The 25,468-nt window shown below is 50.8% G+C and overlaps 1 protein-coding gene and 1 long non-coding RNA gene across 9 annotated transcripts in view; one reads left to right on the top strand and one right to left on the bottom strand.

The window, feature by feature from the left end:
- ANK1 (ankyrin 1) overlaps window positions 1-25,468 on the top strand; it is a 208,795-nt gene that overhangs the window by 97,119 nt on the left and 86,208 nt on the right. For all 7 annotated transcript variants that reach the window (XR_005018152.1, XM_036838539.1, XM_036838538.1 and 4 more), the window contains exon 2: window positions 20,599-20,700. Coding sequence is in view for 6 of the 7 variants with exons in the window: in XM_036838539.1 (XP_036694434.1) it covers window positions 20,599-20,700 (102 nt within the window). In the remaining variant the exon portion in view is untranslated. The remainder of the gene's footprint in view (window positions 1-20,598; window positions 20,701-25,468) is intronic.
- LOC118887779 lies at window positions 8,901-13,991 on the bottom strand. Of its 2 annotated transcripts, none has more exons than XR_005018153.1 (3): window positions 13,550-13,742; window positions 9,736-9,850; window positions 8,901-9,647 (listed from the first exon to the last, which is right to left on the bottom strand). It is a non-coding gene; the product is annotated as an uncharacterized LOC118887779 (long non-coding RNA). The 2 variants fall into 2 exon arrangements; XR_005018154.1 differs by lacking the exon at window positions 13,550-13,742 and adding an exon at window positions 13,894-13,991 and having other exon boundaries at window positions 8,949-9,647.

The following is a 25,468-nucleotide window of genomic DNA, read 5'->3' as shown; positions in this document are numbered from 1 at the left end:
AAGGTGGCGAGAGCAGAGCCTGAGCACTGGGGTCAGGGAGCCTGGGAAGGTGGTCTTGCTGGGATCCCTGGGGTGTGGTCCCAAGCAGAAGGCAGGCGGCACCACTCCTGGGAGGGGATGCTCCTTGTGGTCCCCGGCCTGAAAGGGATCTCTCGGATCACACAAAAATTAGGGGGATTCCAAAGCAATTAGGGAAGCACCCCTAAATGTTTGTGGACGATCCAAAGCTTGCTGACCGTCTAGGAAAACTGCAGAGGGCAGGGAAGGTGGAGGTGCCGAGGAGGCTTGGGGGCGAGGGGCACACATGAATCCCACTCCCCATCACAACCTCTGAATGACTTTCTTCTCCTCTCTCGAGCCTTCCAAACGGAGTCCCCCCAGTTAAAACATAAAAGGATGACTTTTTTTTTTTCCCCAGAGAGGGAGACTTCCTACAAATGTAGAAGCACAGGGCAGAGACATTTCTCTTTAGCATTGCTGGTTAGGGATTTTACCCGTTTTCTAGTGAGGCATGGTGAGATGTTAAATGCCAAAAACACTCCTGATTTTTTGTGTGTATGTGGTGTAGCCCCACCCCACCTGCCTTTACCCCCTTTGAGTAACCTCTCTAGCAAAACCGTAACACATCCACCCACAGAAAAGATGGTGAACCCAGCAGGCTACTGCCCTCCTCAGCACCCTCCCCCCACCCAGCCCCCAGCCCCGGAGTCTAACGCCCTCTGACCCACTGTTTGTCTCCACGTCCGAGGTTGCCCCGACAGTGATGGTCCACACACAGTCACACACACACGCGCGTGTGCACGCGTGCATACACACACACACAGATGCACACCCATTCACTGGGCAAGTATGGGAGCCACTCCGGCCTTGGAGTCTGGGAAAACCACCACCTGTGGCCCGGGAAGCATCAATCACATGGGTGAGAAGGATCTAGTAGAAGAGAAGAGCCTGCTCCAGCCCCCTGCCCCCGGGTGGGGTGTTGGGATGCAGGAGGATGTGTCATCCCATCCCGGGGAGGAGAAGAAGCTGGATGCTTTAGTAATGAGTCACGCAGGTTAACTCAACAAACTCCTGCAGACACTTGAAAAATGTTCATGCTATTTATGAACTCAGTCCAAGAGGAAATCATGGAAAGATACTGGTTCAAAATGAAGAGGAGGTGAACTGGGGCCTCCAAGCTGGTCTGATTAGCCAGCTGCATTCCAAGTGAGGTCCCGGGAAGACCCAGGAAGGTCTGTGACTTCAGCCTCCCTGATGGGCTCTGGACAGGGTCGGCACTTAGCAAATGAGAGATGATCACTAGAGCAAGTGCCTGGAATCTGCACGGCCATAGAACACACCAAGCTGCCCTTAGAGAACAGAGACCTTCCCAGGCTTTCTCTCCTCTTTCCCAGCCAGACCTGCCATCTCTTATTTATTGCTTTCTCCAAGTTCCCCGGGGTTTCTATGCTTCTAGTCTCATCGTCCCCTAGAGCACAATGTTTACAGCAGTGGGCTTGGCTCCAGATTGCAGAGTTCAAATCCTGACTCTACCCCTTATATGCTGTGTGACTTTGGGCAAGTTTCTTAACGTCTCTGCGCCCCCGCTTTCCGCTTGGAAAATAAGGACAATTAGAGCATCTACCTTCCGATGTGGCTGTGAGGATTGAATGAGTTGACGCTTGTAAAATGCTTAGAACAGTGCCTAGCACGCAGTAAGCACCCCCGAAATGTTACTTCTTTTTCTTTCTTTTGGTTTCTCTACCAGCGCCTCTTCTGGTCCCATAAGCATCAAAAGATGCACAGAATCTGTGGGTGTAGGGGAGGGCATTCCAGACCCAGCAAGAGGTGTATCCTGTGATGGGAGAGGGCTGGGGAGGGCATTAGAGTGTTTCTTGCCTGCATCAAGCTTACCTCTCACGAACTTTGCATTTCCAGACACACAATGTCCATCCCTGCCTGCAGTCAGGCCTCTGCTCCAGTGTCACCTCCTCAGAGAGGCCACGTGTGTCTAGGGCTGCATCCCACATGGCTCTCCATCCCTTTCCTTGCTTGGCAGTTATCACTTCCCCATAGGAGACGTGTACCTGTGTCTTACTGCCCTAACCACTTCCCTTCTCCCATCAGAAGGCAAGCTCTGTGAGAGCAGGTTGTCTGTCTGTGGACGTGCTGGGTCCTCAACAGTCCCAGCACCTAGCAGGCACACAAATATTTGTTAAAGAAACAAATGAATCTAACAACTATCATCTCATCTTCCTCTTTGCATAACCATCTTTGTGAGGGATGGAAACTCCCTTCAACCTCATGATGGGAGACATTTCAAACTTTAAAGGCTGTACTATCGTTAGAAATAAATTATTCTTGTACGTAATTTTCACACCATTTCCTAGAGTAGGCATATTTATTTTGTTGACTAACATACATATTTTTAATTGACAAGTGTTTGTTTCTGGATCCCCACCTTCTGTTGGAAGAATGCATTCCCTTTATCTTCTAGAACCAAACACCTAGAACACAGGGGGCTCCAAATAAGCATCCGTGGCATTGAAATTGATCCCGGTGACTCCCTAAAAACTGGCAGCCCTTAAGGCTTGGTTCAAATCTCACTGCTCAATAAAAGATTCCTCCGAGTGCCATATTCCCCTTCCTTTGAATTCCTGGAACTTCTTGTTCGAACCTCTCATTTCCTTTTTTTAAAGAATTTTACTGGAGGCTAGTTGATTTACAATGTTGTCTTAGTTTCAGGCGTACAGCAAAGTGATTCAGTTATATATATACATATATCTACTCTTTTTCAGATTCTTTTCTCATATAGGTTGTTATCACAACATATTGGGTAGAGTTCCCTGTGCTATACAGTAGGTCCTTGTTTGTTATCTATTTTATATATAGTAGTGTATATATGTTAACCCCAAGCTCCTGATTTATCCCTCCCCCCGACATTTCCCCTTTGGTAACCATAAGTTTGTTTTTGATATCTGTTAAGTCTGTTTCTATAAGTTCATTTGTATCATTTTATAAATTAGATTCCACATATGAGTGATATCATATGATATTTGTCTTTCTTTGCCTGACTTACTTCACTTAGTATGATAATCTCTAGGTCCATCCATGTTGCTACAAATGGCATTATTTTCTTCTTTTTTATGGCTGAGTAATATTCAATTGTATATATGTACCACATCTTCTTTATCCATTCCTCTGTCGATGGACATTCTCATTTCCTCCATTTTTATTAATTAATTAATTAATTTTTATTTTTGGCTGCATTGGGTCTTTGCTGCTGCGCGCAGGCTTTCTCTAGTTGCGGTGAGCGGGGGCTACTCTTCGTTGAGGTGCGCAGGCTTCTCATTGCGGTGGCTTCTCATGTTGCAGAGCACGGGCTCTAGGTGCGAGGGCTTCAGTAGTTGCGGTACGCGGGCTCAGTAGTTGTGGCACATGGGCTTAGTTTCTCCGTGGCATGTGGGATCTTCCCGGACCAGGGCTTGAACCCCTGTCCCCTGCATTAGCAGGTGGATTCTTAACCCCTGAGCCACCAGGGAAGTCCCTCATTTCCTTTTAATCATACACTCATGGAGTATCTCTTGAGCTATTGTCTTACTGAATCTTTAACCCGTTTATTGTTCTATGTATTTTCCATATAGCTATATCTTTCACCTCTACTAGTTTGCAATCTTCCCAAGGCTAGGAACCACAGAATATGCTTATTTGCGTCTGCCATCGTGTTCTCGGATTGTGCATGGCAATTCGGCAGTTTGACTGGAAGGGTAAATGAATGAGGAGAAGCAGACCTATCAGTACCACTAAAAGTCCTGCAGTGTCGATAATTTACCTCCACTACCCCCATCCTAAAAGCGCTTGTGGAACTAAAGGTTGATGTGAATATTGACAATGATTTTCCTTTGGAAATGTTGATTGGCCTCTAGGTATCTGATTTCAGAAATCCTGGAAATGTCTTTCTCTGAAGGCTAAGAACTAGCTCAGTCATTACAGAAACAATAATGGTTGTGTTAGTGATAATTGATTCACTGCCCTTTTCCCACTTTCTTTCTCTAATACTTATCCTTCCTTTATTTAGGAGTTCAAAGTCGGGGTGCTAAGAAAAGTCATGTTGAAAAGTAGCTCATGGGGGTGGTTGTCAAGGGTGATTTTAGAGTAAAAATGAGGTCTTCATAAAGTCATAACATTTTGGAGATGGAAAGAACATCAATACATCTATAACATTTTATTTCTTTCAAAAGATATGAAGCCAAGGTTTCAGAGAGGGACCGTCTAGTCATGCTTCATCATTGTCTAGATTTGAAATGTCCAAATGAGAAACATACCTCAGGATTCACCTGTGGTAGGTGGGGTTTTCTGCAGATGAAGCAGGATGTAGAGAAAGGTAGATCAGGCTGATGATTTATAGCTTATTTCCTCACCTTTTTTCATTTAAATAATTATAAAAGGGGTGATAAATATACTGCATGAAAAGATATTCGAAAGAGAAGCCAGCCAGAATTCACAAGAGGATTAAATAGAAAGATAATGGTCTCTATTCAATTATTAAGAATACTATGATGAGCCCTGTGTGAGATATTATGTGTGGCATCTGTCCTGTTGCCTTGGCAGTAAAGAGAATAGGACCAAGAAGTAGAAGGCAGATGCCAAGGTGCTTTTCTGTGGTGGCCACTAAGTACCCTGTTGAAAGGAGCTTAAGAGCATCTCGAAGGAAAGAGCCTGCCTTCCTGTTGTCAAGTTGTGAAAAATGGCAAACTTCAGGGGACCGTAGGTAGGCTGGGTGGTAGCTTAATTGGGTTTGATTGCCTTGAAATGTTTTGGCTCCGGGAAGAGAGAAGAAACCTCTTCAGTCAGCAATTGGCCAGCTGGGTCCACCCTTGACCGTCGAGGCCCGAATGAAAGGGGAGAGAAGTTGGTTCCACTGCAGAGGGTCCCTAAGGGTTCCACTGCCTTGGGGTTGAGCACCCAGGGCAGCTGGGCAGGCTTAGCACCTGCTTCTTGGACATTTCCTCGCCTGGTTCAGAAGGGGTTGGTACTGAAGTCACGGTTATGATTCTAGAGAACTCAACTGGGGTAGCCTGAGATTAAGGTCAACCTTACAGTTTCAAGACTCTCCATTTTCCCAACCCTCTGGGAAGGACAGTTTCAATCATCTCTAATTAAACCTTTAATATAACAAAAGAGAAACAGACACAGATACAGAGAACAAACTAGTGGTTACCAGGAGGGGTAGGGGATTAAGAGACACAAACTACTATGTATAAAATAAATACAAGGATATATTGTACAGCACAGGGAAATATAGCTAAATGTCATAATAACTCTCAATGGAGTATAATCTATAAAAATATTGAATCACTACATTATACACCTGAAACTAATATAATACAGTAAATCAACTATATTTCAGTTAAAAACAAAACAAAACAAATAACCCTTTAAGGCCTGGGTTCATAGAAACAGTGGTCTAACATTTCTGCATTGAACATGCCTTGGAGCAGTGGCTGGGGTCTTTTCTGACTAGAGAGAATGGCCAAATTAATAGAGAGGCCCTAGTTGCACTCAAATTTCCAAGGCTGAGCAATTCTTTCTGGAGAATATTGAAATTCACGTTTCTCACATACCCTAAAAATACCTTAGGCTCATGTAATCAAGCAAAAGCCAGAGCAACTACCTTCACTCTGCTCCACACACCACCCCAAGCATCCTATTACTCTTTGGTGACTTTGGGTAAATTATTTAATGTCTTTGTGCCTTCACTTTGTCTTCTGTAAAGTGGGGACAGTAAGCTACCTCATAGGGTGGTTGCGGAGGACTAAAGGTGTTAAGACATCTAAATTGCTTCGAATGGCGCCTGGCTTGCAAATTTCAGCTATTATTATTTTCAAATCGTTTCCTTCTCCTGCCCTTTCATCTGTATTGCATTGTCACTACAGTAAAGTATTATAGGTCACACAGGGCATGGAAGGGGTCACCCAGCATCATCTTCCCAGGCCCCAGTTCCTAGTGGATGTCCCAAGGCCACCTCTGTCAATCTGGAAAAGCCTTGCTACACAGGCTGGACAAACTTGGGGCCCTTCTGGAATTCTTCAGGAAAGTCTCCAGGTGGCTGGCGATGGGCCACCACCCATCCTGGCTCTGTCCCTTTAGGGAGAACTGTTCAAACAAAGGATCTACTGGGTGGCCATGCAGGGCTGTCTGAACTGACACTTGAGTATCCTTCAGAAACTCTGGAACCATGGGTTTCATTGCCGATACGCCAGCCCACTGGGCAATTTGAAAGAAAAAAAGGGGTTTCCATCTTAGCACGTGCAAGTGAGAAGTGAGTGTAGTTGTGCATTCTCTCCAGTTATCACATGCTTCTTCCCGTGCCAGCAGGCTACAGGGGCAGGTTCCGTGAGGTGTGGAAGCACTGGGTGGGCACAGTTCAGTCAACGGGACCATCCCGGCGGCGCATAGCGTCTCACACATGTTTTCCAAAATGTGTGTAATTACCGCCCCGCGTCTGGGCTCCGCAATCAGCAGTCAGGCAACATGTTCTGAAGCGTCAGTTCTGAACGTAGCCAGAGCCTCACACTGTGGGGAAAGCGAAGCATGATGGTCCGATGTGGACCAGTGCACCTGACGATGGGGGATGCTCTTGGCAGGATACTGATGCCTCTCATGAAATCTCACCACTTTCCCAGCCTCTGCAGACCTGTCTGCCTCGTTGTCCTGGGAGTGAGGAGACGGAGCTGCTCTGTGGGGCCTGGACTGGCAATTTGGTGCTGATGGAGACTGGGGGTAAGAGCTGGGAGGTACGGGCTGCGGTCTGGGATCCTTGCCTGCGGCGCAGTTCACCTAGGATCATAACCTCTCCACCTAGGAAACGACAGTGGTTCCAAGGCTATATCCACAGGGACCATCATGGCTTACGGGGAAATGAACAGTTTGTCAAACAGCCCTGGACATCTGATTTTTTTTTTCACTGATGTGACAGTTACAAATCGGAATCGATCAATTCAGATTCCAATTTGGCTAACGTTTACTGAGCCTCTGGTGTGTGGCCAGGATCGTGCTAACACTCGTTTTGACCCGGCCTGGCTGAAGCTCCCATTCAGCTGAGACGCTTATTGAGAGTGGCTTCTGTGCTGGGCATGGGGAGTCTGAGATGCACAGGAGAAGGTGCCTCGTCGCATCCTTACTGCCCTGTCTGGTGGTCCTGGGTGGTCCCAGAACTGCTCAGCAGAAGCACTTGCTTGGTCTCAGGGCAGTTCGTTCTTTAGGAGTTCCAGGTCTATTTCTTATCCAAAAAGAGAAATGGATACTGAAGCTGAAACTTGTTATTGTACATAAAACATTGTGTTCTCTTCATCTGGTTATTTGATGAGAAGCTGATGTCTGGTGCCTGTTGGCTTCTCACTACTGGGAGAATAATCCCGTGCCCTGCAGACTCGCCCCTCGAGCCCTCTTCCCACCCTTCTCTCCAGCACAGGGACGAGATTTCCAGGGCGGGGTGTGGGCACAGAGACCCCTGCAGAGGTCAGGCTTTGCTTGCATCCTCTCCTTGGCAAACTTGACTGTGGGCGTGCAGTGCTGGGGGGTGGGCAGAATGTGCGGGTTTCTGTTCCTGATTTGAAAATCAGAAGAGAGATGACAGACATATAAAAAGGCATGTTGATTTTTCACAGGGCGGGCGGGGGGGGCGGGTATATTTTTAAAATCTCAATACTGAAACATAGTCCCAGCGGGTAGCTCAAGCGTTCATGGTCAGGAGTCAAATTCCACAAGGTCATGTCCAAGAGGGGCCTGCAACTAAAGAGATCCTTTCGATGGACCGTCAGTATCTGGTCCCAGGGCTGAGGGGAAGCCCTGTGTGTACGTGAAGAGAAAATCCTAGATTCAACTGCACTCTCCCCACCTCCCCGGTGTGATCTCGGGTTTAACGTTGGCCTTCCGTGGAATCCATGTAGCACCTTCTCATAGGTTTAAAAATAGACTCCGGGCCTGCGAACCCTCTTAAAAGGAACACGATAGAGCCCAGTGCCAGCACCGTGGCACCTGATACCCGGCTCCGATCACTTCCCTAAATAGGCGCCGCACCCGGGATCCTTGAGCCAGCTGAATTGGCCGCGCGGAGCTCACCACACAGAGTTAAATGGAAAAACAAGCCAGGCTCTCTTTCCTGCCTCTCTCTCCTCTCTCACCACCAAAGGTCTGAAGGAGTCACACTGGATTTCTTGGTCCATTCAACACGCCAGCTGGAGCATCTATTCTGTGCAGTTCCTTCCTAATTAACTGCGGAGGGGGTTAGGGCAGGAGGGTGCAATAGTGCGCACACGACGAAAGACATTCCCCCCAACCCCCACCCCCGGCAGCGACGCTCTAGGTGGTTCACAGACTCCCCGGGTGGTTGACCGCTGACCCAGGTGGTGATAGCCAGCCTGCCTTTCTCAGTAAAGGGCGGGGCTCCTGGCGCGCGCCCTTATCGGCCTCGTACAGAGAGACTCGGGGGGCCGGGGCAACTCCCTGAGCGCGTGCGGGGCGACGCAGATAGAAGAATGGCGGGGGGCAAAGCGAGCCTTGTCAGCAGGGGAGGAGCTGTGGACCCGGGCTGGGCTGGCGAGCAAGGCTTCAGCTGTACACGCACCCTGAGAATTGGTTCTCCACTGCAGAGACAATGGAAATTGAAAATGATGCAGTGAAAGAAAGCCCAAGAGGTCCAGTGGCTCCAGCAGCGTGCTGGGGATGCCTGGGGGCCTGTATCCCGCCGTGGGTGTTCTGACCTTGCAGAAGCGGTGACGGGGCCCTAATTTTCCAGCGTAGAAGCAAAATCAGTCACACCCCCTACCTCGGAGCGGGAGGCGGGAGTTGACCTTTGACCCAAGCTTTGGTGAAGGAAGGGAGGGGCGGAGGAAAAAAGAGCATCCCTGTCGTTTACTGAAGACCTACTACGTGCCTGCAGTGGTGCTGGGCATTTTTACATAATTCTCACAATACCTAGGGGTGGGGGACAGGGGAAGGTTATTTTTATGTCACTGATGAGGAAACCCATGCTCAGAAAAGTTACTTCCCTTTATCAGAAGTTACACAGCTCGACTGTCGGCGGCCTGCTAATTTTGAGTATTTTAAGGCTGCCCGGAAAAGCAAATGATGACGTTGCAATTCAGTGAGGACCAAGTCTGACTTGACTGCAGAGGATTAAAATGAGAGGAGCAGGAGGCCCTCTGCCCTCCAGTGACCTGCAGGGGGAGAGAAGTGGTCACTGCTCGGGGCATGAGGTGCCAGGTGGCCCGTCTCTGGAATCCCGGGTCTGCCCTGAATCTCAGCTTTGACGTCCCTGTAGAGAGGAGCCAGCCTGGGTCCAGGCTGGCTGCCGCCTGAAGCTCTGTTCCCCCAAAGCATCCTGGGGTTCATCCGGGAGCCCCGCGCACCTGGGATCCTTTGCTTCAGGCTTTTGAGCTAGAAGAAGCATCCTCCCAGTTTCTGGAAGAACTAAAGATTCATGGGGGAGTTCGTGGCAGGGGGGCCCCGGAGCCGTGCCAGTCTCCCACTCTATCCAGCGGTTCTGCATGCTGCATCCCTTTCTTCTCCCCACACTGTCTCCTCCTGACGTAGCTGATGTGGCCTGGAGGACAGAACTCCACGGCCAAAGCCTCCAGCATCTCGTTACGCTTGTCTGTGAGGAACTGCAGAGACAGCTGGTAAAATATTTAGCACGACTGGAAAAAAACTGCACACGCCATGAACCTGGAAGATAGAACAAGAGGTCCTTACCAAGCTCCCCTCGTCTTTTTCTTTAGCCCATCAATTCCTTTCTGGTCCTTTGCCTTGGTTGTTTGCTTTGGTTTCAGTGATTCTCACAGGCAAATCTCCCGGGTACACTAAATACCTGTAATAAAAGCGCAGCCCTAAGGTATGAAAAAAATTAGGAAACAGGCAAGGAGCAGGATGATTCTTTGTTGTCGAAGGGTATGGGAGTGATGGAGGGTTGAGGAGGGACAGTCAATTAATGGTAAAAAAAAAAATAAGGGCTTATCTTTCTGAATCCCTAGGTCCCAAAGAAACCCTTCCAAGTCATCTAGTTTATCCTGCGCTTCTCTACACCATATCAAAGGATGAGTTATGTTTCTCTGCTACCCCGAAGATCCCCAGCAAAGATTCAGCTCTTTCTGAATAATGAGTTCTGTTAAGTCACATCCCTTACCACTGGAAAAATTCTTTCTGTCTGATCTAAACCTTCTCCACATCAATTTAACCCCATGATTTACAGTTTCCTTATGACCTGAGGAAATGTTCATACAGCAGTCAGCACCACTGCCCAGGTCTGTGCTAGTCACATAGGGGAACAGGTGGGAAAAGTGAAGGAGAGGGACTGGGAATACGGGACACGTGAACCAAGCTGCCTCTACCTGTAGGAAGCTTAGAATTGAATCATGGTGGTTATGGCACCTGGAAAGGGGTACCGTAGAAGTAGTCCCAATCTGAGATCCAAGGTCTAGTGCTGGAGGGGTTTACACCTTAAGGGCTATCTCCTTGAGCTTTCTCTTCTTTAATGTCGATCATCCCAGGTCCGTTAACCTCAGGCCTTATTGGGTAACGTGCCTGAAGTTGTTTCCTTCTTCTGCTCTTGGGCTTTGTCCAACTCTACATATCTAAGTTGCAAAACCTCAACCCTACTGAGGTCACAACCAAAGTCAAGAATTCTTGGCCGTCCTTGCGGAGCAACTGAGCCCTTGCACCACAACTAGTGAGCCTGCACTATAGAGCCTGCGAGCCGCAACTACTGAGCCCGCGTGTCGCAACTACTGAGACCGCGTTTCACAACTACTGAAGCCCGCGTGCCTAGAGCCCGTGCTCCGCAACAAGAGAAACCACTGCAATGAGAAGCCCGTGCACCGCAATGAAGAGTAGCCCCCGCTCGCCGCAACTAGAGAAAGCCTGCATGCAGCAACCGAGACCCAGCGCAGCCAAAAAAAAAAAAAAGCAAACAGAATTTTTGGCAGTCCTGAGTACTCAAGTCCTCTGATAATACCTCAGTCCCTTTCCCATTCTCTCAACAATACCATGGGTTGTATTCAGCTTCTGGTCCACTATAACTAGTTCATCTTTTTTCTTTGTGATTGTATATAACCCATAGCAATTATGGTATAAAGAACCCTGGGCTTAGGAGTTATACTACCTGGGTATCAGAATTGGGTTGGGAATTTTTGCTATTTAACTTTGAACATTTCACTTTACGTGTAAGATCTCAGTTCATCTCACCTTTAAAACAGATGTGCTGTCTAGAAAGAACTCTCAAAATTCAGTAATCAGAAAACAAACAACCCAATTTAAAAATCGGCAAAAGATTTGAAAAGATACATCACCAAAGAAGCTATGTGGATGGCAAGTAGGCCCCTGAAAAGATGTTTAGCCTCATTAGTTATTAGGCAATGCAAATCAAAACCACAATGAAATACTACTACACATCTATTAGAATGTCTAAATTAAGGCTAACCATACCAAGTGTTGGCAAGGGTAGGGACCAACGGGAGGGGCTACAAAGGGGAAGAAGGAAACTTTTGGAGGTGATTTTGGAGGTACATTGTCTTGATTGTAGTGATGGTTTTATAGGGTTATATATATATATAAAAACTTACTAAATGGTACTTTTAAATATGCAGTTTATAGTGTGTCGGTTACACTTCAATACAGCTGTTAAAAATGGTCTGTTTTTCAGTTCATCGTGTGAGTCAATTGAATTAGTGCTTTTGAAACTGTTATATTGTTCATATTGTTCATCTGCCATTTGAGTAGGGCATTTCTCTCTCTCTAAATATTAATGTTGGAACAGTGCTTTGGAATCCCTTGAGATATTGCACTGGGCTATGATCAGGGCTGTTCCAGTAACCATAATTTATTAATTGAAGCTCTCTATGTAGAGGCTTTTAGCAAATCTGAGAGGCAGTTTTAAGAAGCACAGAGCAAGAGACCTGTAGGGTAACCCGTGTCTTTAAAATGTGTGCATTTTTGTGCTCGGAGAAGGGGCCGTGGTGACTCCCCCAGCCAGACATCTGCCTTTGGTACAGGGGTGTGGCATTTTCCACCTTTCAGAGGTTGCCTGTCCTCTGATGGTGTTGAGGGTCTCAGGCCTGGAAAATTCTGGTGCCGCTGTCTTCAAATTCCAGTGTTTTCATCCACATGGGAGCGGTTAGTTGCATTATACACTTCAGATCACTCTTTTTCGGCAACATCCTGTCCTTCTCTCTTGATCTTTGTTTATTCCATTTATTTGGGACGTTCTCCTAATTGTCGAATGGATTTGAAGAGCACCTTACTTTTTTTCTTTTACTTGAAGTAGAGGTAGTTTATAATATTATATTCGTTTTTAGTTTCAGGTGTACAGCATAGTGATTTAATATTTTTATAGATTATACTCCATTTAAAGTTATTATAAAATATTGGCTATATTCCCTGTGCTGTACATTACATCCTCATGTCTTATTTATATTATACCCAGTAGTTTGTACCTCTTAATTCCCTTCCCCTATCTTGCCCTTCCCTCACCCCTCTCCCCACTGGTAAGCACTAGTTTTCTGTATCTGTAAATCTATTTCTGTTTTGTTATATTCATTTGTTTTATGGTTCCGTTTCCACATATAAGTGAAAAAGCATAGTGTTTGTCCTTCTCTGTCTGACTCAGTTTCACTAAGCATAATACCCTCCAGGTCCATCCATGTTGTTGCCAATGGCAAAATTTCATTCTTTTTCATGGCCGAGTAATATTCCATTGTATATATGTACCACATCTTTTGTATCCATTCGTCTGTTGATGGACACTTAGGTTGCTTCCATGTCCTGGCTATTGTAAATAGAGCTGCAGTGAATACTGAGGTGCATGCAAATTGGTGTTTTTGTTTTCTTCGGATAAATAGCCAGGAGTGAAATTGCTGGATCATATGGTAGTTCTATTTTTAGTTTTCTGAGGAACCTCCATACTGTTTTCCACAGTGGCTCCACCAATTTACAAGAGCACCTTACCGTGGAAAACACTCAGTTTTTTCTAACCTCAGGGTATCCCGCGCGTTGTCCCCTCCTGGCACTGGGCACACTTGGGCTGGGGATCTTGCCAGTGTTGCTAATGGAAGGGCTTTGGGTCAGCTGGACCCTCTGTTTACTGGTAGTAACCTTGGTCCTGACCTTAACCTCCCTGGGCTCAGCTTCTCCACCCACACAACTACAATAGCATCTTCTACCTCAAGAGGCGCCTGCGACGGTTAAATGAGGTAACGCAATATGTCCTTCACCTAATAGGTACTCAGTGGGTTAATTCTTCCCAAACACACAGGCGTCCGGTGCCCCCCATGCTTCGGGGCAGGAGGGGTGGGAAAAGAGCATTTGGTGTCGTGTCTAGACTGCTATTTGAAGAGAGCATGAAGCTGGGCTCATGATACAGAACATCAATGATGGGACAAGCAGTATCGCCAGTGGCTGTGACAATCCCTGTCACTGCTTCTACTGGCCATTGCTCATCACTCAGCGTAATCCCTGGTGTCACCCCCCCCCCCCCACTACATGCTCTTGACATCTGTCCCCGAAATGACCGCACAAAAAGGTGAGGATGGTCCCGGAGCAGAATCTGGGAGCTTCCTCCGGCCTTGGGTGACATTCCCTAAAACACGGTCAGACTGGAGGGATGAGGGAGACGTAGTAACAGATCCGCGTCTCAGCTTCACTCCGCCGCGCGGCTCCCGGCAGCAGCTGGAAGAGGCTGATGAGCTGGCATCTCAGGACACGCTGCAAGAGCTGGAAACATGCAGATCGGTGATGGGGCATAAATAGCCTCTGCTGAGCTCGCCCTGGCCGTCTCCGCCGGCCCCGGGGCCCACTCACTCGGGCGGTCGGGGAGGCAAGAGGCAGGGCGGGAGCGCCATGCAGCGTGGGGCTCCTCACCTCGCCTGGACGTGTGCGCCTCCCGCCTGCAGCCGCAGGACGCGGCCCTCCACGCGCCCGCGCCGCGGGGCTCGGCCGCAGGGGCCTCGTCTCCGGAGATCGCTCCGCGTTGCCTTTCGCGTCAGACGCGAGGATGGGGAGGAAATGAAGAGGCCCCATTAGCGGCTGGCGGCGGGCGGGCGCCGGGGTCCGCGCGCCGGAGCCCAGCCGAGCCGAGGCGAGCGGCGGGCGCCTGTATTTTTAGCCTGATGCCGCTTAACTTGCTGGCGCTCCGCGCGCCGCCGAGCAGATAACGGGGGAGGGGAGCCGGCCGCGGGCTCGGATTTCCGCGCGGGCGCCGGACGATGGCAGCGCGACCGCGCAGGTCGGGTCCAGACGCCGCGGTGAGTGCCAGGCCGGCCCGCGCCGGGCGGGGTCCCCGCCGCCGCGCCCCCCGCCGCGGGCTCGCCGGCCGCCAACTTTCCCGGCGCGGGCGCGGGCGGGGACGCGCGCCGGCCGCCCTTCTGTTGCCTCACGTCCGCGGGCGCCGAGGCTTCTAGCGGGATCCAGAGGAAAATTCCTCTGGCCCGGAGGCCGCCGCCGCGGAGGGGCTGGTGCCGGGAGGCGGCCGGACCCGTGGCCGGGCGGCCGGGCGGGCGCGCGGAGGTGCCCGGAGGACAGTCCCGCCGGGCTGACTCTGCGGTGGGGGGCGACCGGCCGCCCCTCGCGGGGACCAACTCGGACCCGCGGGGATGCCCCGGCCTTGGCCTTGGCCGGAGAAGGGCCGCCTCGGGCGCCCGCGGCACGCCTGAGCCCTAGACCTTAGAAACACGAGCGCCCGCGCCCGGAGGTCCAGAGTCAGCGGGAAATGAATGGGGGTGAGAGGGAGCCGGGGCCCCCCCGGCGAGCTGTGCACTGTCCCCATTTTAGCAATGGAATTGAGGTCTGGGAACTTGTGCGAGGCACAGCATCAAGTGGCGGAGCGGGGCTTCACGCCAGGTCTGTCCAACGTCAGGGTCCACTGTGGCTTTTCTCACATCCTGCATCACCCAGCCTCCCAGCATGAAGCTGGACGAGCGCAGGGATGGACGGGGTTTTCCCCAAGGCCTTGTACTTGCGCGGAGAGGCCATAAGAGGACCCGGGACTCTGGCTTACACACCTCGTTTCCTCAGTGACACCTTTAATAGCACAACTTTCTGGAAAGAAAAATGAAAGAAACCTAATGAAAACGCACCCTGGGGCCCAGGGTTCACTTCTGCTTCTCTGTCATCAGTAGCCTAATGCAGGGGCCACACAGGTGTGTGCAGGTGGGTGCTGCCTGTTCTCTCTTGGAGGCCCGACCTGGGCTCCAAGGAACACCCGGGCGCTGAGCATGAAGGGACTCTCAGATGTGAAGGGCAACCCCCATATACAGCCCGAACACCGCCTGCTGTACTTGGTCTTCTGGATGTGCTGCAGCCCCTCAGGGAAAGGTCCAGAACCTCTACTGGGAGTTGTGACAGTGACTCTGCCTTTTGCCCAAGCAAGACCCTTTGGGAAGGAGATACTGTCTTATCACTGTTTACAGAAATTAATGAGAGCTCAGTTTCCATTCATCTTTTTAGATGAGATTTTGCACTGGGAGACCGTGAAAAAGTCAGTCATGATTTGTCCTGGGAAAACTCAGGCCATCTCAAGCCCCAGAGAAGGCGTGAGGAGGCCCTGGGTTCTCCCACCTGGTCTAAACCTAGACTCCACCTGGCTCCGGTGTTTCGGCAGCCTCCCCTGCCCCCGGGCGCAGGCTTGCTGACATTTAGCTGCCTGCTTCCGGCTCTCCCTCCCCGGACACTGGAGTCCCCTCTGCTACTTATCTATTGCTATATTCGTATTGCCCCACTTAGGAAGTGCAAGTTTAATAATAGTCGGGCGTCTCAGGTAACCAAGGGTTCACCTCCCTTTTCTGACGAGCAGCCCTGATGAGAACTTGAGTCCCAAGAGGAATTCCATTCCCTTCCTTTCCCCTCTGCTTCCTTCCTCCTGAAGCGAGGGCTGAAGTGGGCACAGCCTCTGAGTGCAGGCGGAAGGCTCTCTCCAGCCTGAGCTGAACTGGAGTGGAATCTCTGGGCACTAGAACATGGCTAGTGAGGAAGCACTGCTTGACTCCTGCCCAGCCAGGATGCGCTGTGTGACCTTGGACAAGATGCTTAACGTCTCTGTGACTCATTTGCCTCATCTGTGAAGAGGAGACAATGAAAGTACCTGCCTCTGGAGATTATTGAGAGGAACCAATGAAGTCGTTGGTGCAGAGGGCTTAACACATAGGAAGGGCTTTATGAAGGTAACTTGTTTCATTGTGAAAAGAAGTTCGGGGACATCACATGGGTTAATCTGCAGGGATGTGGGCCGGGTATGCAATGAGATGTGTGTGCCCCCCCTCCCCTCAATGCTGGCAGTTTTCTCACGGGTAAAATTAGGTTAAAATAAAGCTCAAGATGAGGAAGGGGCGAAGGCGCAAGTGGGCAGCCTTGGTGTGGGCGCTCAGAGGGGTGACAGCTCTCGGTGGTGGTACAGGGTTTAGGGCCATCGTGGACTGATTTTTCTGGATGCAACGAGCAGCCTTCTTTAGCTCCTCTGGTCTCTCCACACAGGGAGGCCTCTCTGAGGCTGCCCTGCAGGGACGGGGCACTCAGGGAGGGCCAGGGGCTCTGCTCCAATTTATCCTAGCGCTGAGATAGTCTGGTTCGTATTTTGTCATTATTGTTGTTTTTCTGGTTGGTATTTACTCAGGTAGATATTCTAAATGGAGCATATTGGATTCTTTTGACTCTCTTTCTGCCCTACTGGGTTACAGACTGTTCCTAGACGCGCCAGGAAATGGCACCTAGGGCAGATCATTAAGTTGCAGGAAATTGAGTTAGAGGTTCAGCAGAACAAGATGGCAAGAGTGGGTCTCATATTCCAAAGAGCGCCATTTGCTCTGCAGCTGAAATATTCTCCGGCACCTAGGAGGTGCCCACTGCGTGCCTGTGGAATGGATCACTTTCTAACTCTGTCACTTTGTTTTTCAAATCACCAGGGCAGAGACCAATATTCAGAATTTTTACTCTCTCTCTTTGCCCTGGCAGGATTCTGGACTTGAAACAGGACCTCAGGAAATAAGTTGTAGAATTAAACTGGGGGATACACAGTGGAATGACACCATTATTACCTACAATCCACCTGTAAGATACCCTGAGGATCCTACCTGGGTCCTGACGACTCTATGCCCAGAGAAGACTAAAAAGAAAATGAAAACGCCTTAGCAATTGAACTTCACCTCTAACTATCTAGGTGACCTTAGCCGGTCACTTTATTTTTACCATCAGTTTTATCATCAGGGAAGGGACGGACTGGGGCTAGATGATTCCTTCCTAGAGGCCTGTCTTGGCCTCAACGCAGCAGGTCAGGGTCCGAGCCGGGACCTGCCGGGAACCCTTTCTCTGCCATAGATTCACTGTTTAATTGGGAAAGGCATGGGGGCCCTCCCAGCCCCTACACCTGTCATGGCTTTCTGGTCACCCTCAGGTTTGAAATCGCTGAGAATGCACCTCAGGGTCAAAGGCAGTAGGAAGGTTTTGGCTTGATTCAGGGAGTCCTGGGCTGAATCCCTGAGTGTTAACTAACACAGAACTTGGGCAAGTTATTAACCTCCCCAAACCTCAGTTTTGTCACCTCTAAAATGGACATAATAATTATACCTGCCTCACAGGTTGTGATCAGGATTGAAAGATAGAATTGATTGACATTAGTATTATAATTTCATGGTTCAGTTAGACACACAGCAGAAACTATTGAGCCTTCTTCAGTCTCATCCAGATTGGGCTTCCCCAGCCCTCTGTTTATCTGCTTGTCTGTCTGTCATAAATATTCTCCTTTGCTTCCTAGATTCAATGCTTTGAATAGTGACAGTGTCATTAGTTGGTGTTATATCTATTTGTATCCACCATGCTTAGGTTTTCATCCCAAATCCTATGATTGTGCTGCAGAAGATAGTTTGGACAAGTGGGAGATGTGTCTCTCTCTAATACTCTCATTTTGGGGAAAGAATGTACTATTTTTTTCCAAACAGCTGAGTCCAGACAGGTTTTCTGAACCAGCAGGCACAGACAGACATTTTCGGAGGGACTGAACCTTGAGCCTGATTTTTCTGGGAATCCAGCTCATGAGGAACCAACAGATTAATCCTCATTTCTGAAATAATTCCTTCTCTACAGATGCCCTGGCAAGGAGCCTGGGGATGTTAGGTGCCCTGTGTTTTAGGCCAGGGGAGGTCTTGGCCTAGCAGATGCTTCGTGCTTTGAAGGATTCAAAAGTGATAGAAGATTTGGTCCCTGCCCTGAGAAGCCAACAATTGGTGGGGGGAGACAAGCCTTGTATAAATATAAGAACTAGAGGAAGGTGTATTTAAAATGTATTTTTTTAAAAAATCAGGCTCCTGTTCCTAGATTTAAAGATGGTAAGTATTGAGTATCCAAGGTTAGCATCATAGAGGACATAGGGGCTGAGTGGACTAGGAAGAAAGACAAGATCGGGCATAACAAGTGAGAGGACGTCAGGACCCCCGGATAGTGAGGGTGTGGGCCTGGTGGGAGACAGAGCGTGGGAATGCCGTGGCGGGGACAGGGAGGGAGGAGGGAGGAGGAAGGGGCCCTCCCGCCCTGCTGGCGGCATGGAGATCCACGTGTGTCGTGAACCAGCAGACTCAGAGCTTGGGTCTGAGCTTGGGTTATAGCAGGACCCTTGCGGGCCTGGAGTCGGGGAGGGCTGGCAGGACATCAGGAGTTTAGGAAGGTCAGCGAGGGGTCGACCAGGAGTTCTAGAGCAGCTCTAGAGGCCTGAGGTGGCAGGGACGGGGGCACGGGGCAGCCCTCCAGTGTGAAGATCTGTAAGGCTGGAGAATCTTTCCTGCCCTGGATTAACTGTTTAATTGGTGAAGGTGTGCAGCCCTGCTTTGGTTTAATTGCAGGACACTGAGATTGTTGGCTGTAGATTTTGAATCTTCCATGTTTAGGGACCATCATCCCTGTGACTGCTCTAACAAAGTACCACAAACTTGGTGGCTTAAAGCAGGAGAAATATCTTCTCTCACAGTCTGGAGGCCAGAGGTCTGAATCAGGGTGTTGGCAGGGCCTCGCTCCCTCTGGAGGCTCCAGGGGCGACTGTTCTTGACCGCTTCTAGCTTCTGCTGGTTGCCAGCTTCCTTGGCTTGTGGCCGCGTCACTCCGACCTCTGCCTACATCTCGTGTGTGTGTGTGTGTGTGTGTGTGTGTGTGTGTGTGTGTGTTCTGTCTTTTATAAGGACACTTATCACTGGATTTAGGGCCAACCTAGGTAATCTAGGACAATCTCATCTCAAGCCCCATAATACTTAAATCTGCAAAGACTTTGTTTGCAAGTAAGGTCACATTCAGAGGCTCCAGGGGTTAGGGTGCAGGCGTATCTTGGGGGGCCACGGTTCAGCCCGCTACAGCATGTTCTTGGAGGAGGGGAGCATGGAAGGAGACAGAGCACCCCTGGGTGGATCTTCTGGAGGAACATCATAAGCCCCCCAACCCTAACCTCCCCCCACTTCACACGTGGCTTTTCACGTGACAGCTCTCACCTGTTAAACTCACCCAGAGTGCACACCGTGTGCAAGCACCGTGCTCAGGGCTTGTGCTGATGTAATAATTATAATCATGTGTAATATTTCCTTTCAGCTTCACAGCCAGGGTGTGGGAAAGGCCTTGCCCCCCTCCCTCCCTGGCTTACAGATAAGAACACAGGAGCAGAGGTACCTGCAGACTGTAGGGCCCCCCTAGACGCAGGGGAGCTACTCGGAGCCCCTGCAGTTGTCTGCCGTCCCCCCAGCTCTCACTCTCTGGCCATCATTCATCTCTAATACAAACCAATGTCCTGGGCAGGATCTGGATGTGCCTGTAGGTGGTTGAGCCTCAGCATACAGACCCCAAGTGCTTTATTGTCATTCAGGAAAACTGGCGAGGGCCACCTGCCAGGTCAGGTGGCAGAGCCAGACTGCCTGCTGTGCCTCTTCCCTGCTGTGTGAACCTGCACAAGTCACTTGGGCTCTCTGGGCCTCCGTTCCCTCATCTGTAAAATGGGGACGGCAATAGTATTTACCTCTTGGGGATATTTGAAATGACGAAATGCATCTCTGTGTGTGTGTGTGGATACATGTTATATGTCAAGTGCCGATAATGGTTCTGGGCGCGGAGTAAGTGCTACGTGCTGTTTACTTAAAAACAAAACCACAAAAGAGCACCAAAGAGCTTGCGTCTGGCTCCTGTGGTGCCTCCGTCTGTGACTCAGTGGGTGGGGCCAGCCAGTGTGATTTGGGCTTCTCAGTAGGAAGGCGGAGCCCGTGGGAGCATGGAGGCAGTGAGACGCCAGGCCTGCTGAGCGGTCACTGGTGGAACGGGAACCCTCTCGAAGGCCGGCCCCTCCCGGGTCCTAGCCAAGACCGCTTGCTCATAAAGACACCAAAAGGAAGGGAGGCTGGGCTCTGAAGGCCGCCCCGCACGTGGGCCGAGAGCGGTCTGTCCAGGGGCTCCAGGCCCGTACACGCCTGGGGACCATGGTGGGCACCTGGGCAGGAGGGTGTGCCGGCTGCCGCCGTGAACTTGGCCCTTTTGCACAGCTCTGGGCTTGAACGGATCGTGACATCTTCGTCACACAGACCCACTCACAGCCGCTGTCTCTCCTCACAGGCCGATGCTGCTACCAGCTTCCTGAGGGCAGCAAGATCAGGTAACTTGGACAAAGCTTTGGACCACCTGCGGAACGGGGTAGACGTTAACACCTGTAACCAGGTAAGTGAGATGCAGGGTGCAGGCAGGCATGTGGTCTCTGAAGAGCGGCTCTTGCCTGGTGCCCTTTCCTGAAGGCTTGAATCTGCCTCTATTCACCTTTTCCCAGTGGCCTCAAATATCCCTCAGGGCTCCCGCCCGCTGAAGGCCCTAACCCTGGTGTTTGTGGCCCTGCAGCGGCCCAGGGTCCCATAGAGAAGCTCTGGTGCCCGAACAGTGTGGGCTGCACCCGGCTCCATCCCCTGCGGCCTCTCCCCTTAGAAGTCTCGGCTGGTCCCTGCTGCGGTCTTAGAATTTGTGGCCTTTGAAAGTGGGCTAGAGGAAGGGCCTTTGAAGGATGCTGTGTCAGTGGTGACATTCATCTCCTTTGTCCACCAGCGGCCTTTGTGGGTGCGCTGCTGGGCTGAGAAGGAAACAGTGCTGAGGACTTGCTCTGTCGTATGTTGACAGAGACTGAGAACTAGCGAGGCTGAAAGGGCTTCTCTGGATGTTTCTGGTGCTGAGTGACAGGGATTGGTTTAGGGAGGGGGAGGGGACTGAAAGTGTGCAGGATGGATTGGAAGACAGAGTCAGGTTTGGGGCCAGAAATCTAGGCACTGACTGAATAGAGAGGATCTTACTCCCAAGAAGGAGGACAGGAGTGTGTCCAGGGCCGTGGATCGGATGACTTCTGTTGTGTTTGTTTGTTTCTGCCAGTTGTTCAGGTACACAGCTGATTCCGTTTCTGATTGAGAAGAAAGTTACCGATTGTGACTTTTTAAAAAATCATCTTAACCATTAAAAAAATTGTTTTTAATTGTGGTGAAAGGCACATAACATAGAATCGACCATCTTAAACGTTTGTAAGTGTACAGTTCAGTGGCCTTAAGTACATCCATGGATGTCATCCCCAGGGCTCTTTTCCTCTCGTAAAACTGAATCTCTGCACCCATTAAACAGCAACTCGCCCTTCCCTCCTCTCCAGCCCCTGGCGACCGCCAACCTCCTGTCTGCCTCTAGGAATCTGACTGCTCCAGGTACCTCATGCATATCAGTGGACTCATGCAGTGTATGTCTTTGACTGGCTTATTTCACGGAGCACGGTGTCCTCAGGGTCCATCCGTGTAGTGCTGGACTGGATGACTTTTACAAGCCAGCAGGGGAAATACCAGGAATGCAGCTTAATTTTTCCACTGGCGGCGTGCCTCCGGCCCTCATCCTACTTAAGATGGACAGTACCCTGTGCCAAGACCCCTTTTGGATCCAACTGGTCTTCTGTGGTCTAAATCCACAGCTGGAAGATCAGAGAGGATGGGGCGGGGGGGGGGGTGTGATGGGAAACAAGTAGGTGTGTGATATGAAGCAGCAGCCATGGCTGTGAACTTCAGAGGGGAGACAGGCGTGTGGACGGACTTGGGGGTGCAAACTAGATGGGGAGAAGCAAGCCCCCCTTCTGTCATCCCTCCACCCAGATATCCCAGCCTGCGCGTGTCCACAGGCCTGAGGACATTCGAGGGGATTCTCAGTAAATGTACAGCCCTAAAGGTCGCCTTTGGAGAGATTGACACTCTGGACCCACTTCTTTCATGGGGAAGGACACAGTAGGAGCAAAGTCTGGGGGCCAAGGGAGAGCCCTGGGATCAGAGCGCTCAGGAGAGGGGCTGCGTGAGCTGTCGTGGTGTCGCCAACCACCCCCCAGCCCCGTGGGGACACCCGCGGATGCATTCCTGGGCGGCAGCGATGCGAGTTCTGGCTTCCTTTGTTCAGGCCCAGAAACCCAGCTGAGTGTCCGCAGTGCGCCCGCCTGAGACGCACCAGCCCCTCAGAGGCCTTCCAAGGGTTAAGACGCCAGCTCTCAAAGGAGCCACTTAGCAGAAATGGGGGCAACTGCATGTCCCTAAGCCCTGAGCCAGAGCTGATTTTCCGTGTGAAATTGGAAGATTCTGATGACACCGGGAGGGGCTCGGTCCGGATCGGGCTCCTGCTGGTGAGGCCCCGGCGTGTGAATGGCCTGTCCCTCTGCTGTCGCTCCTCTAAGGCACCTCCTCGGTTCATCTCAGGCTCCACGAGCATGAGGCAATATTTGCTCTTTAGGGACACGCTTTCCCATGGGCTTAGCGCCAGAGGAAACTGCTAACTGCTGCAGGCGAGGAAATAATGTGGAGGGCGGGTGTGTGAAAGGAGGGCTCCCCAAGGTGCACAGCCCCTCCTGCTGGTCTAGCCCCGCGGCTCCTTCACCCCCTCCCCCAGATCTGGGCGCTGGTGCTCTTTGTCTTGTGCTGCCGCAGGGGCAAAGCTGCAGACCCGCCCAGGAGTGCCAGCGTGGCTGGAGCCTCCTTCTGGTGTTAGCGGGCGAGTTGGCTTTTGCTCTGAGTGGAGCGTGTTGGGCGGGGCGGGGAAGGGGGGAGAGGACTGAACGGTGGGGCGCAGCGGGGCTAGAACTCGAACCTCGGGTTAACCTCAGCGCACCATCCGGGCAACGCCCTTGCCCTGTGACGCGCGCAGACCCGTCCTCCTTATGGGATGAGAGCTTCTTCTCTTTAAAGCGCGCATTCACTGTTTTGAGAAGATAAAAACAGGCTCTTGTCCTGGGGTCACGGCTCGAGAATTTGCTTTTGCTCGAATCTTTGGAGCCAGTGGACCATGATAGCAGTAATACGGCAAATGCTGATCCTCATATAAGCAACACGCTTTCAAAGAGTATGTTTCGTGGAAAGAATGGGAGTTGTTTGCCATACTCAGAAATAATTACGCTAAGTAGTGTGAGAAGAGGCTTATTTAAGAGACATCTGAATATTCAGGGCAGCTTTCTTGTTGCATAGATTATGTCTACTGATTTTGATCCCCATGATTATAGTTATAGAAAAGAACAAGTCCACACGCAAGGACACATGTCTGCATGTGCCTACGCCAGTATCTTTCCATGAATACCCACGTCTTTCACTTATCCAAGCATTTTTCAAGCTTCAGATCCGGTAGCCAGTGTCTTCCTGGATACCTCCTCACGTGTAGAGCTGGACTTTAGGAATTTAGTGGTTAAAAAAAGAAAAAAGCCGTCATCCTCATCGTCTCTGAACTATAGTCTACTGGCTGTGAGAGCTGTTAAGTCAAATAATCACGCAAATGGATCTGCAGACCAAACTACGTTAGGAGCCATGAGGAAAGGCAGAGGGTGTTAGGAGAATGTGTAAGAAAGACGTAGGATAGGGCTGGAGGTCAGAGAAGACTCCTAGAGGAAGAGATATTGAGCTGAGGGGTGAGATGGGGTTAATGAGGGAGGGGAGGGAAGAACATTCCAGAGGCAGAGAAAAGCCTGGAGAGCTTAGTGGCGGCCAGAACGGCTGCAGGCGGAGAGAACAGGGACCAGATGAGGCCGGAGAGGTGACCTCAGGGCTGTGCTGGACCCGAGAGGCAGGGGCAAAGGTCACAGCAGCCAACAACTGGGTCAGCGTGCCCCAGGGCCAGAGCCGTGTGTGTGCATCACGAGTGTGGGCACGTGTGCGCCAGCGTTTCCTGCTGCGCCGCACGTTGTCGAGTGAGGAGAAGGGTCTTGGGGAGGGACCAGAACGGCAGGAGTAGAGGGACTGACCGAGAAGGATGGAGGGATTTCAGCCTCTGACCACCTGCACAGCTGCATCCGCCTGTCCTGGTAGAGCATCCACCCGGCTTGTAGACCCGGTTAAGGATTCTGATCTTTATCCTAAGAGCCGAGGGGAGCGACCACAGATTCAGGCACAGGTGCCCACTGTGAACACGACAGGTGGAAGGGCCCACAGGCGGAGACAGGGAAGCCAGTTATAACAGCAGTCCCCAACCTTTTTGGCACCAGGGACCGGTTTCGTGGAAGACAGTTTTTCCACGGATGGCGGTTCAGGCGGTAATGGGGGTGGGGAGCGGCTGGGCAGCCCAGTTCCTAACAGGCCGTGGACCAGTAGTGGTCTGCGCCCGGGGGGTGGGGGACCCCTGGGTTATAAGATGACAGCAGTAGTCCAGGAGAGACACGTCGGAGGCCTGGATCAGGGTCGTGGCCATGGGGATGGATGAGTTGGATGGGGGTGGGACAGGGGAAGGAGACTTCAGCAGGGACCCTCAGATGTCTGGCCTGTGCGGGCTGTGGAGGGTGGCACCGCTCACGGACAGAAGAACCGGGAGCAGCCTCGGAGTGTGGAAACGGGGTGAGAAGGAGAGAGCAGGGCTGGGCGGGCATCCTCTTAGGGCGTCTTTGAGGAATCCAGTGAAATATACAGTAAGCAATTGGATATTTGAGCCTGGAACTCAGATAAGAGGTCCAACCCAAAGATAGATATTTGGAAGCCATTCAGCACTCAAGGAAGTGGAACGCTGGCATTGGCTGGTGAGAACAGGGCCGAGAGGTGTGTTGAATCTAATCCCCCAGTGTCTTCGTGGGGGTCATTTCACACGTATATATTAAACACCTTGTTTGTGCCAGGTATTAGGCACTGAGCAAGATAGACGAAAGAGACAAAGTCTGTGCTCTCGTGACATTTATAGCTGGTGAAGAAGACAGACAGTTAGCAAGAAAATGAACAAATATATAACATCAGCTAATGAGACATCCCATGAAGGAGGGAGGGAAAGCGGCCTAATCTAGAGGGTAGTTAAGGCAGGCCTCTCTAAGGGGATGATTTAAAAAGAAGTAAGGGAGAACCAGGTGGTTTCTGGAGGTGAGCGTTCCTGGAGGAGGGCATGTGCTAAGGTCCTGGGGCAGGGGTGAGCTTGGTTTGTTTGCGGAAGAGCAAGAACAGCGTGGCTGCAGTGGAAGGATGGAAGG

Source organism: Balaenoptera musculus, chromosome 21 (genome assembly GCF_009873245.2).
Source record: "Balaenoptera musculus isolate JJ_BM4_2016_0621 chromosome 21, mBalMus1.pri.v3, whole genome shotgun sequence".
NCBI classification, from domain to species: Eukaryota; Metazoa; Chordata; class Mammalia; order Artiodactyla; family Balaenopteridae; genus Balaenoptera; species Balaenoptera musculus.
Note: the sequence above shows the minus strand (reverse complement) of the source record. Positions and strands in the feature narration are given on the sequence as shown.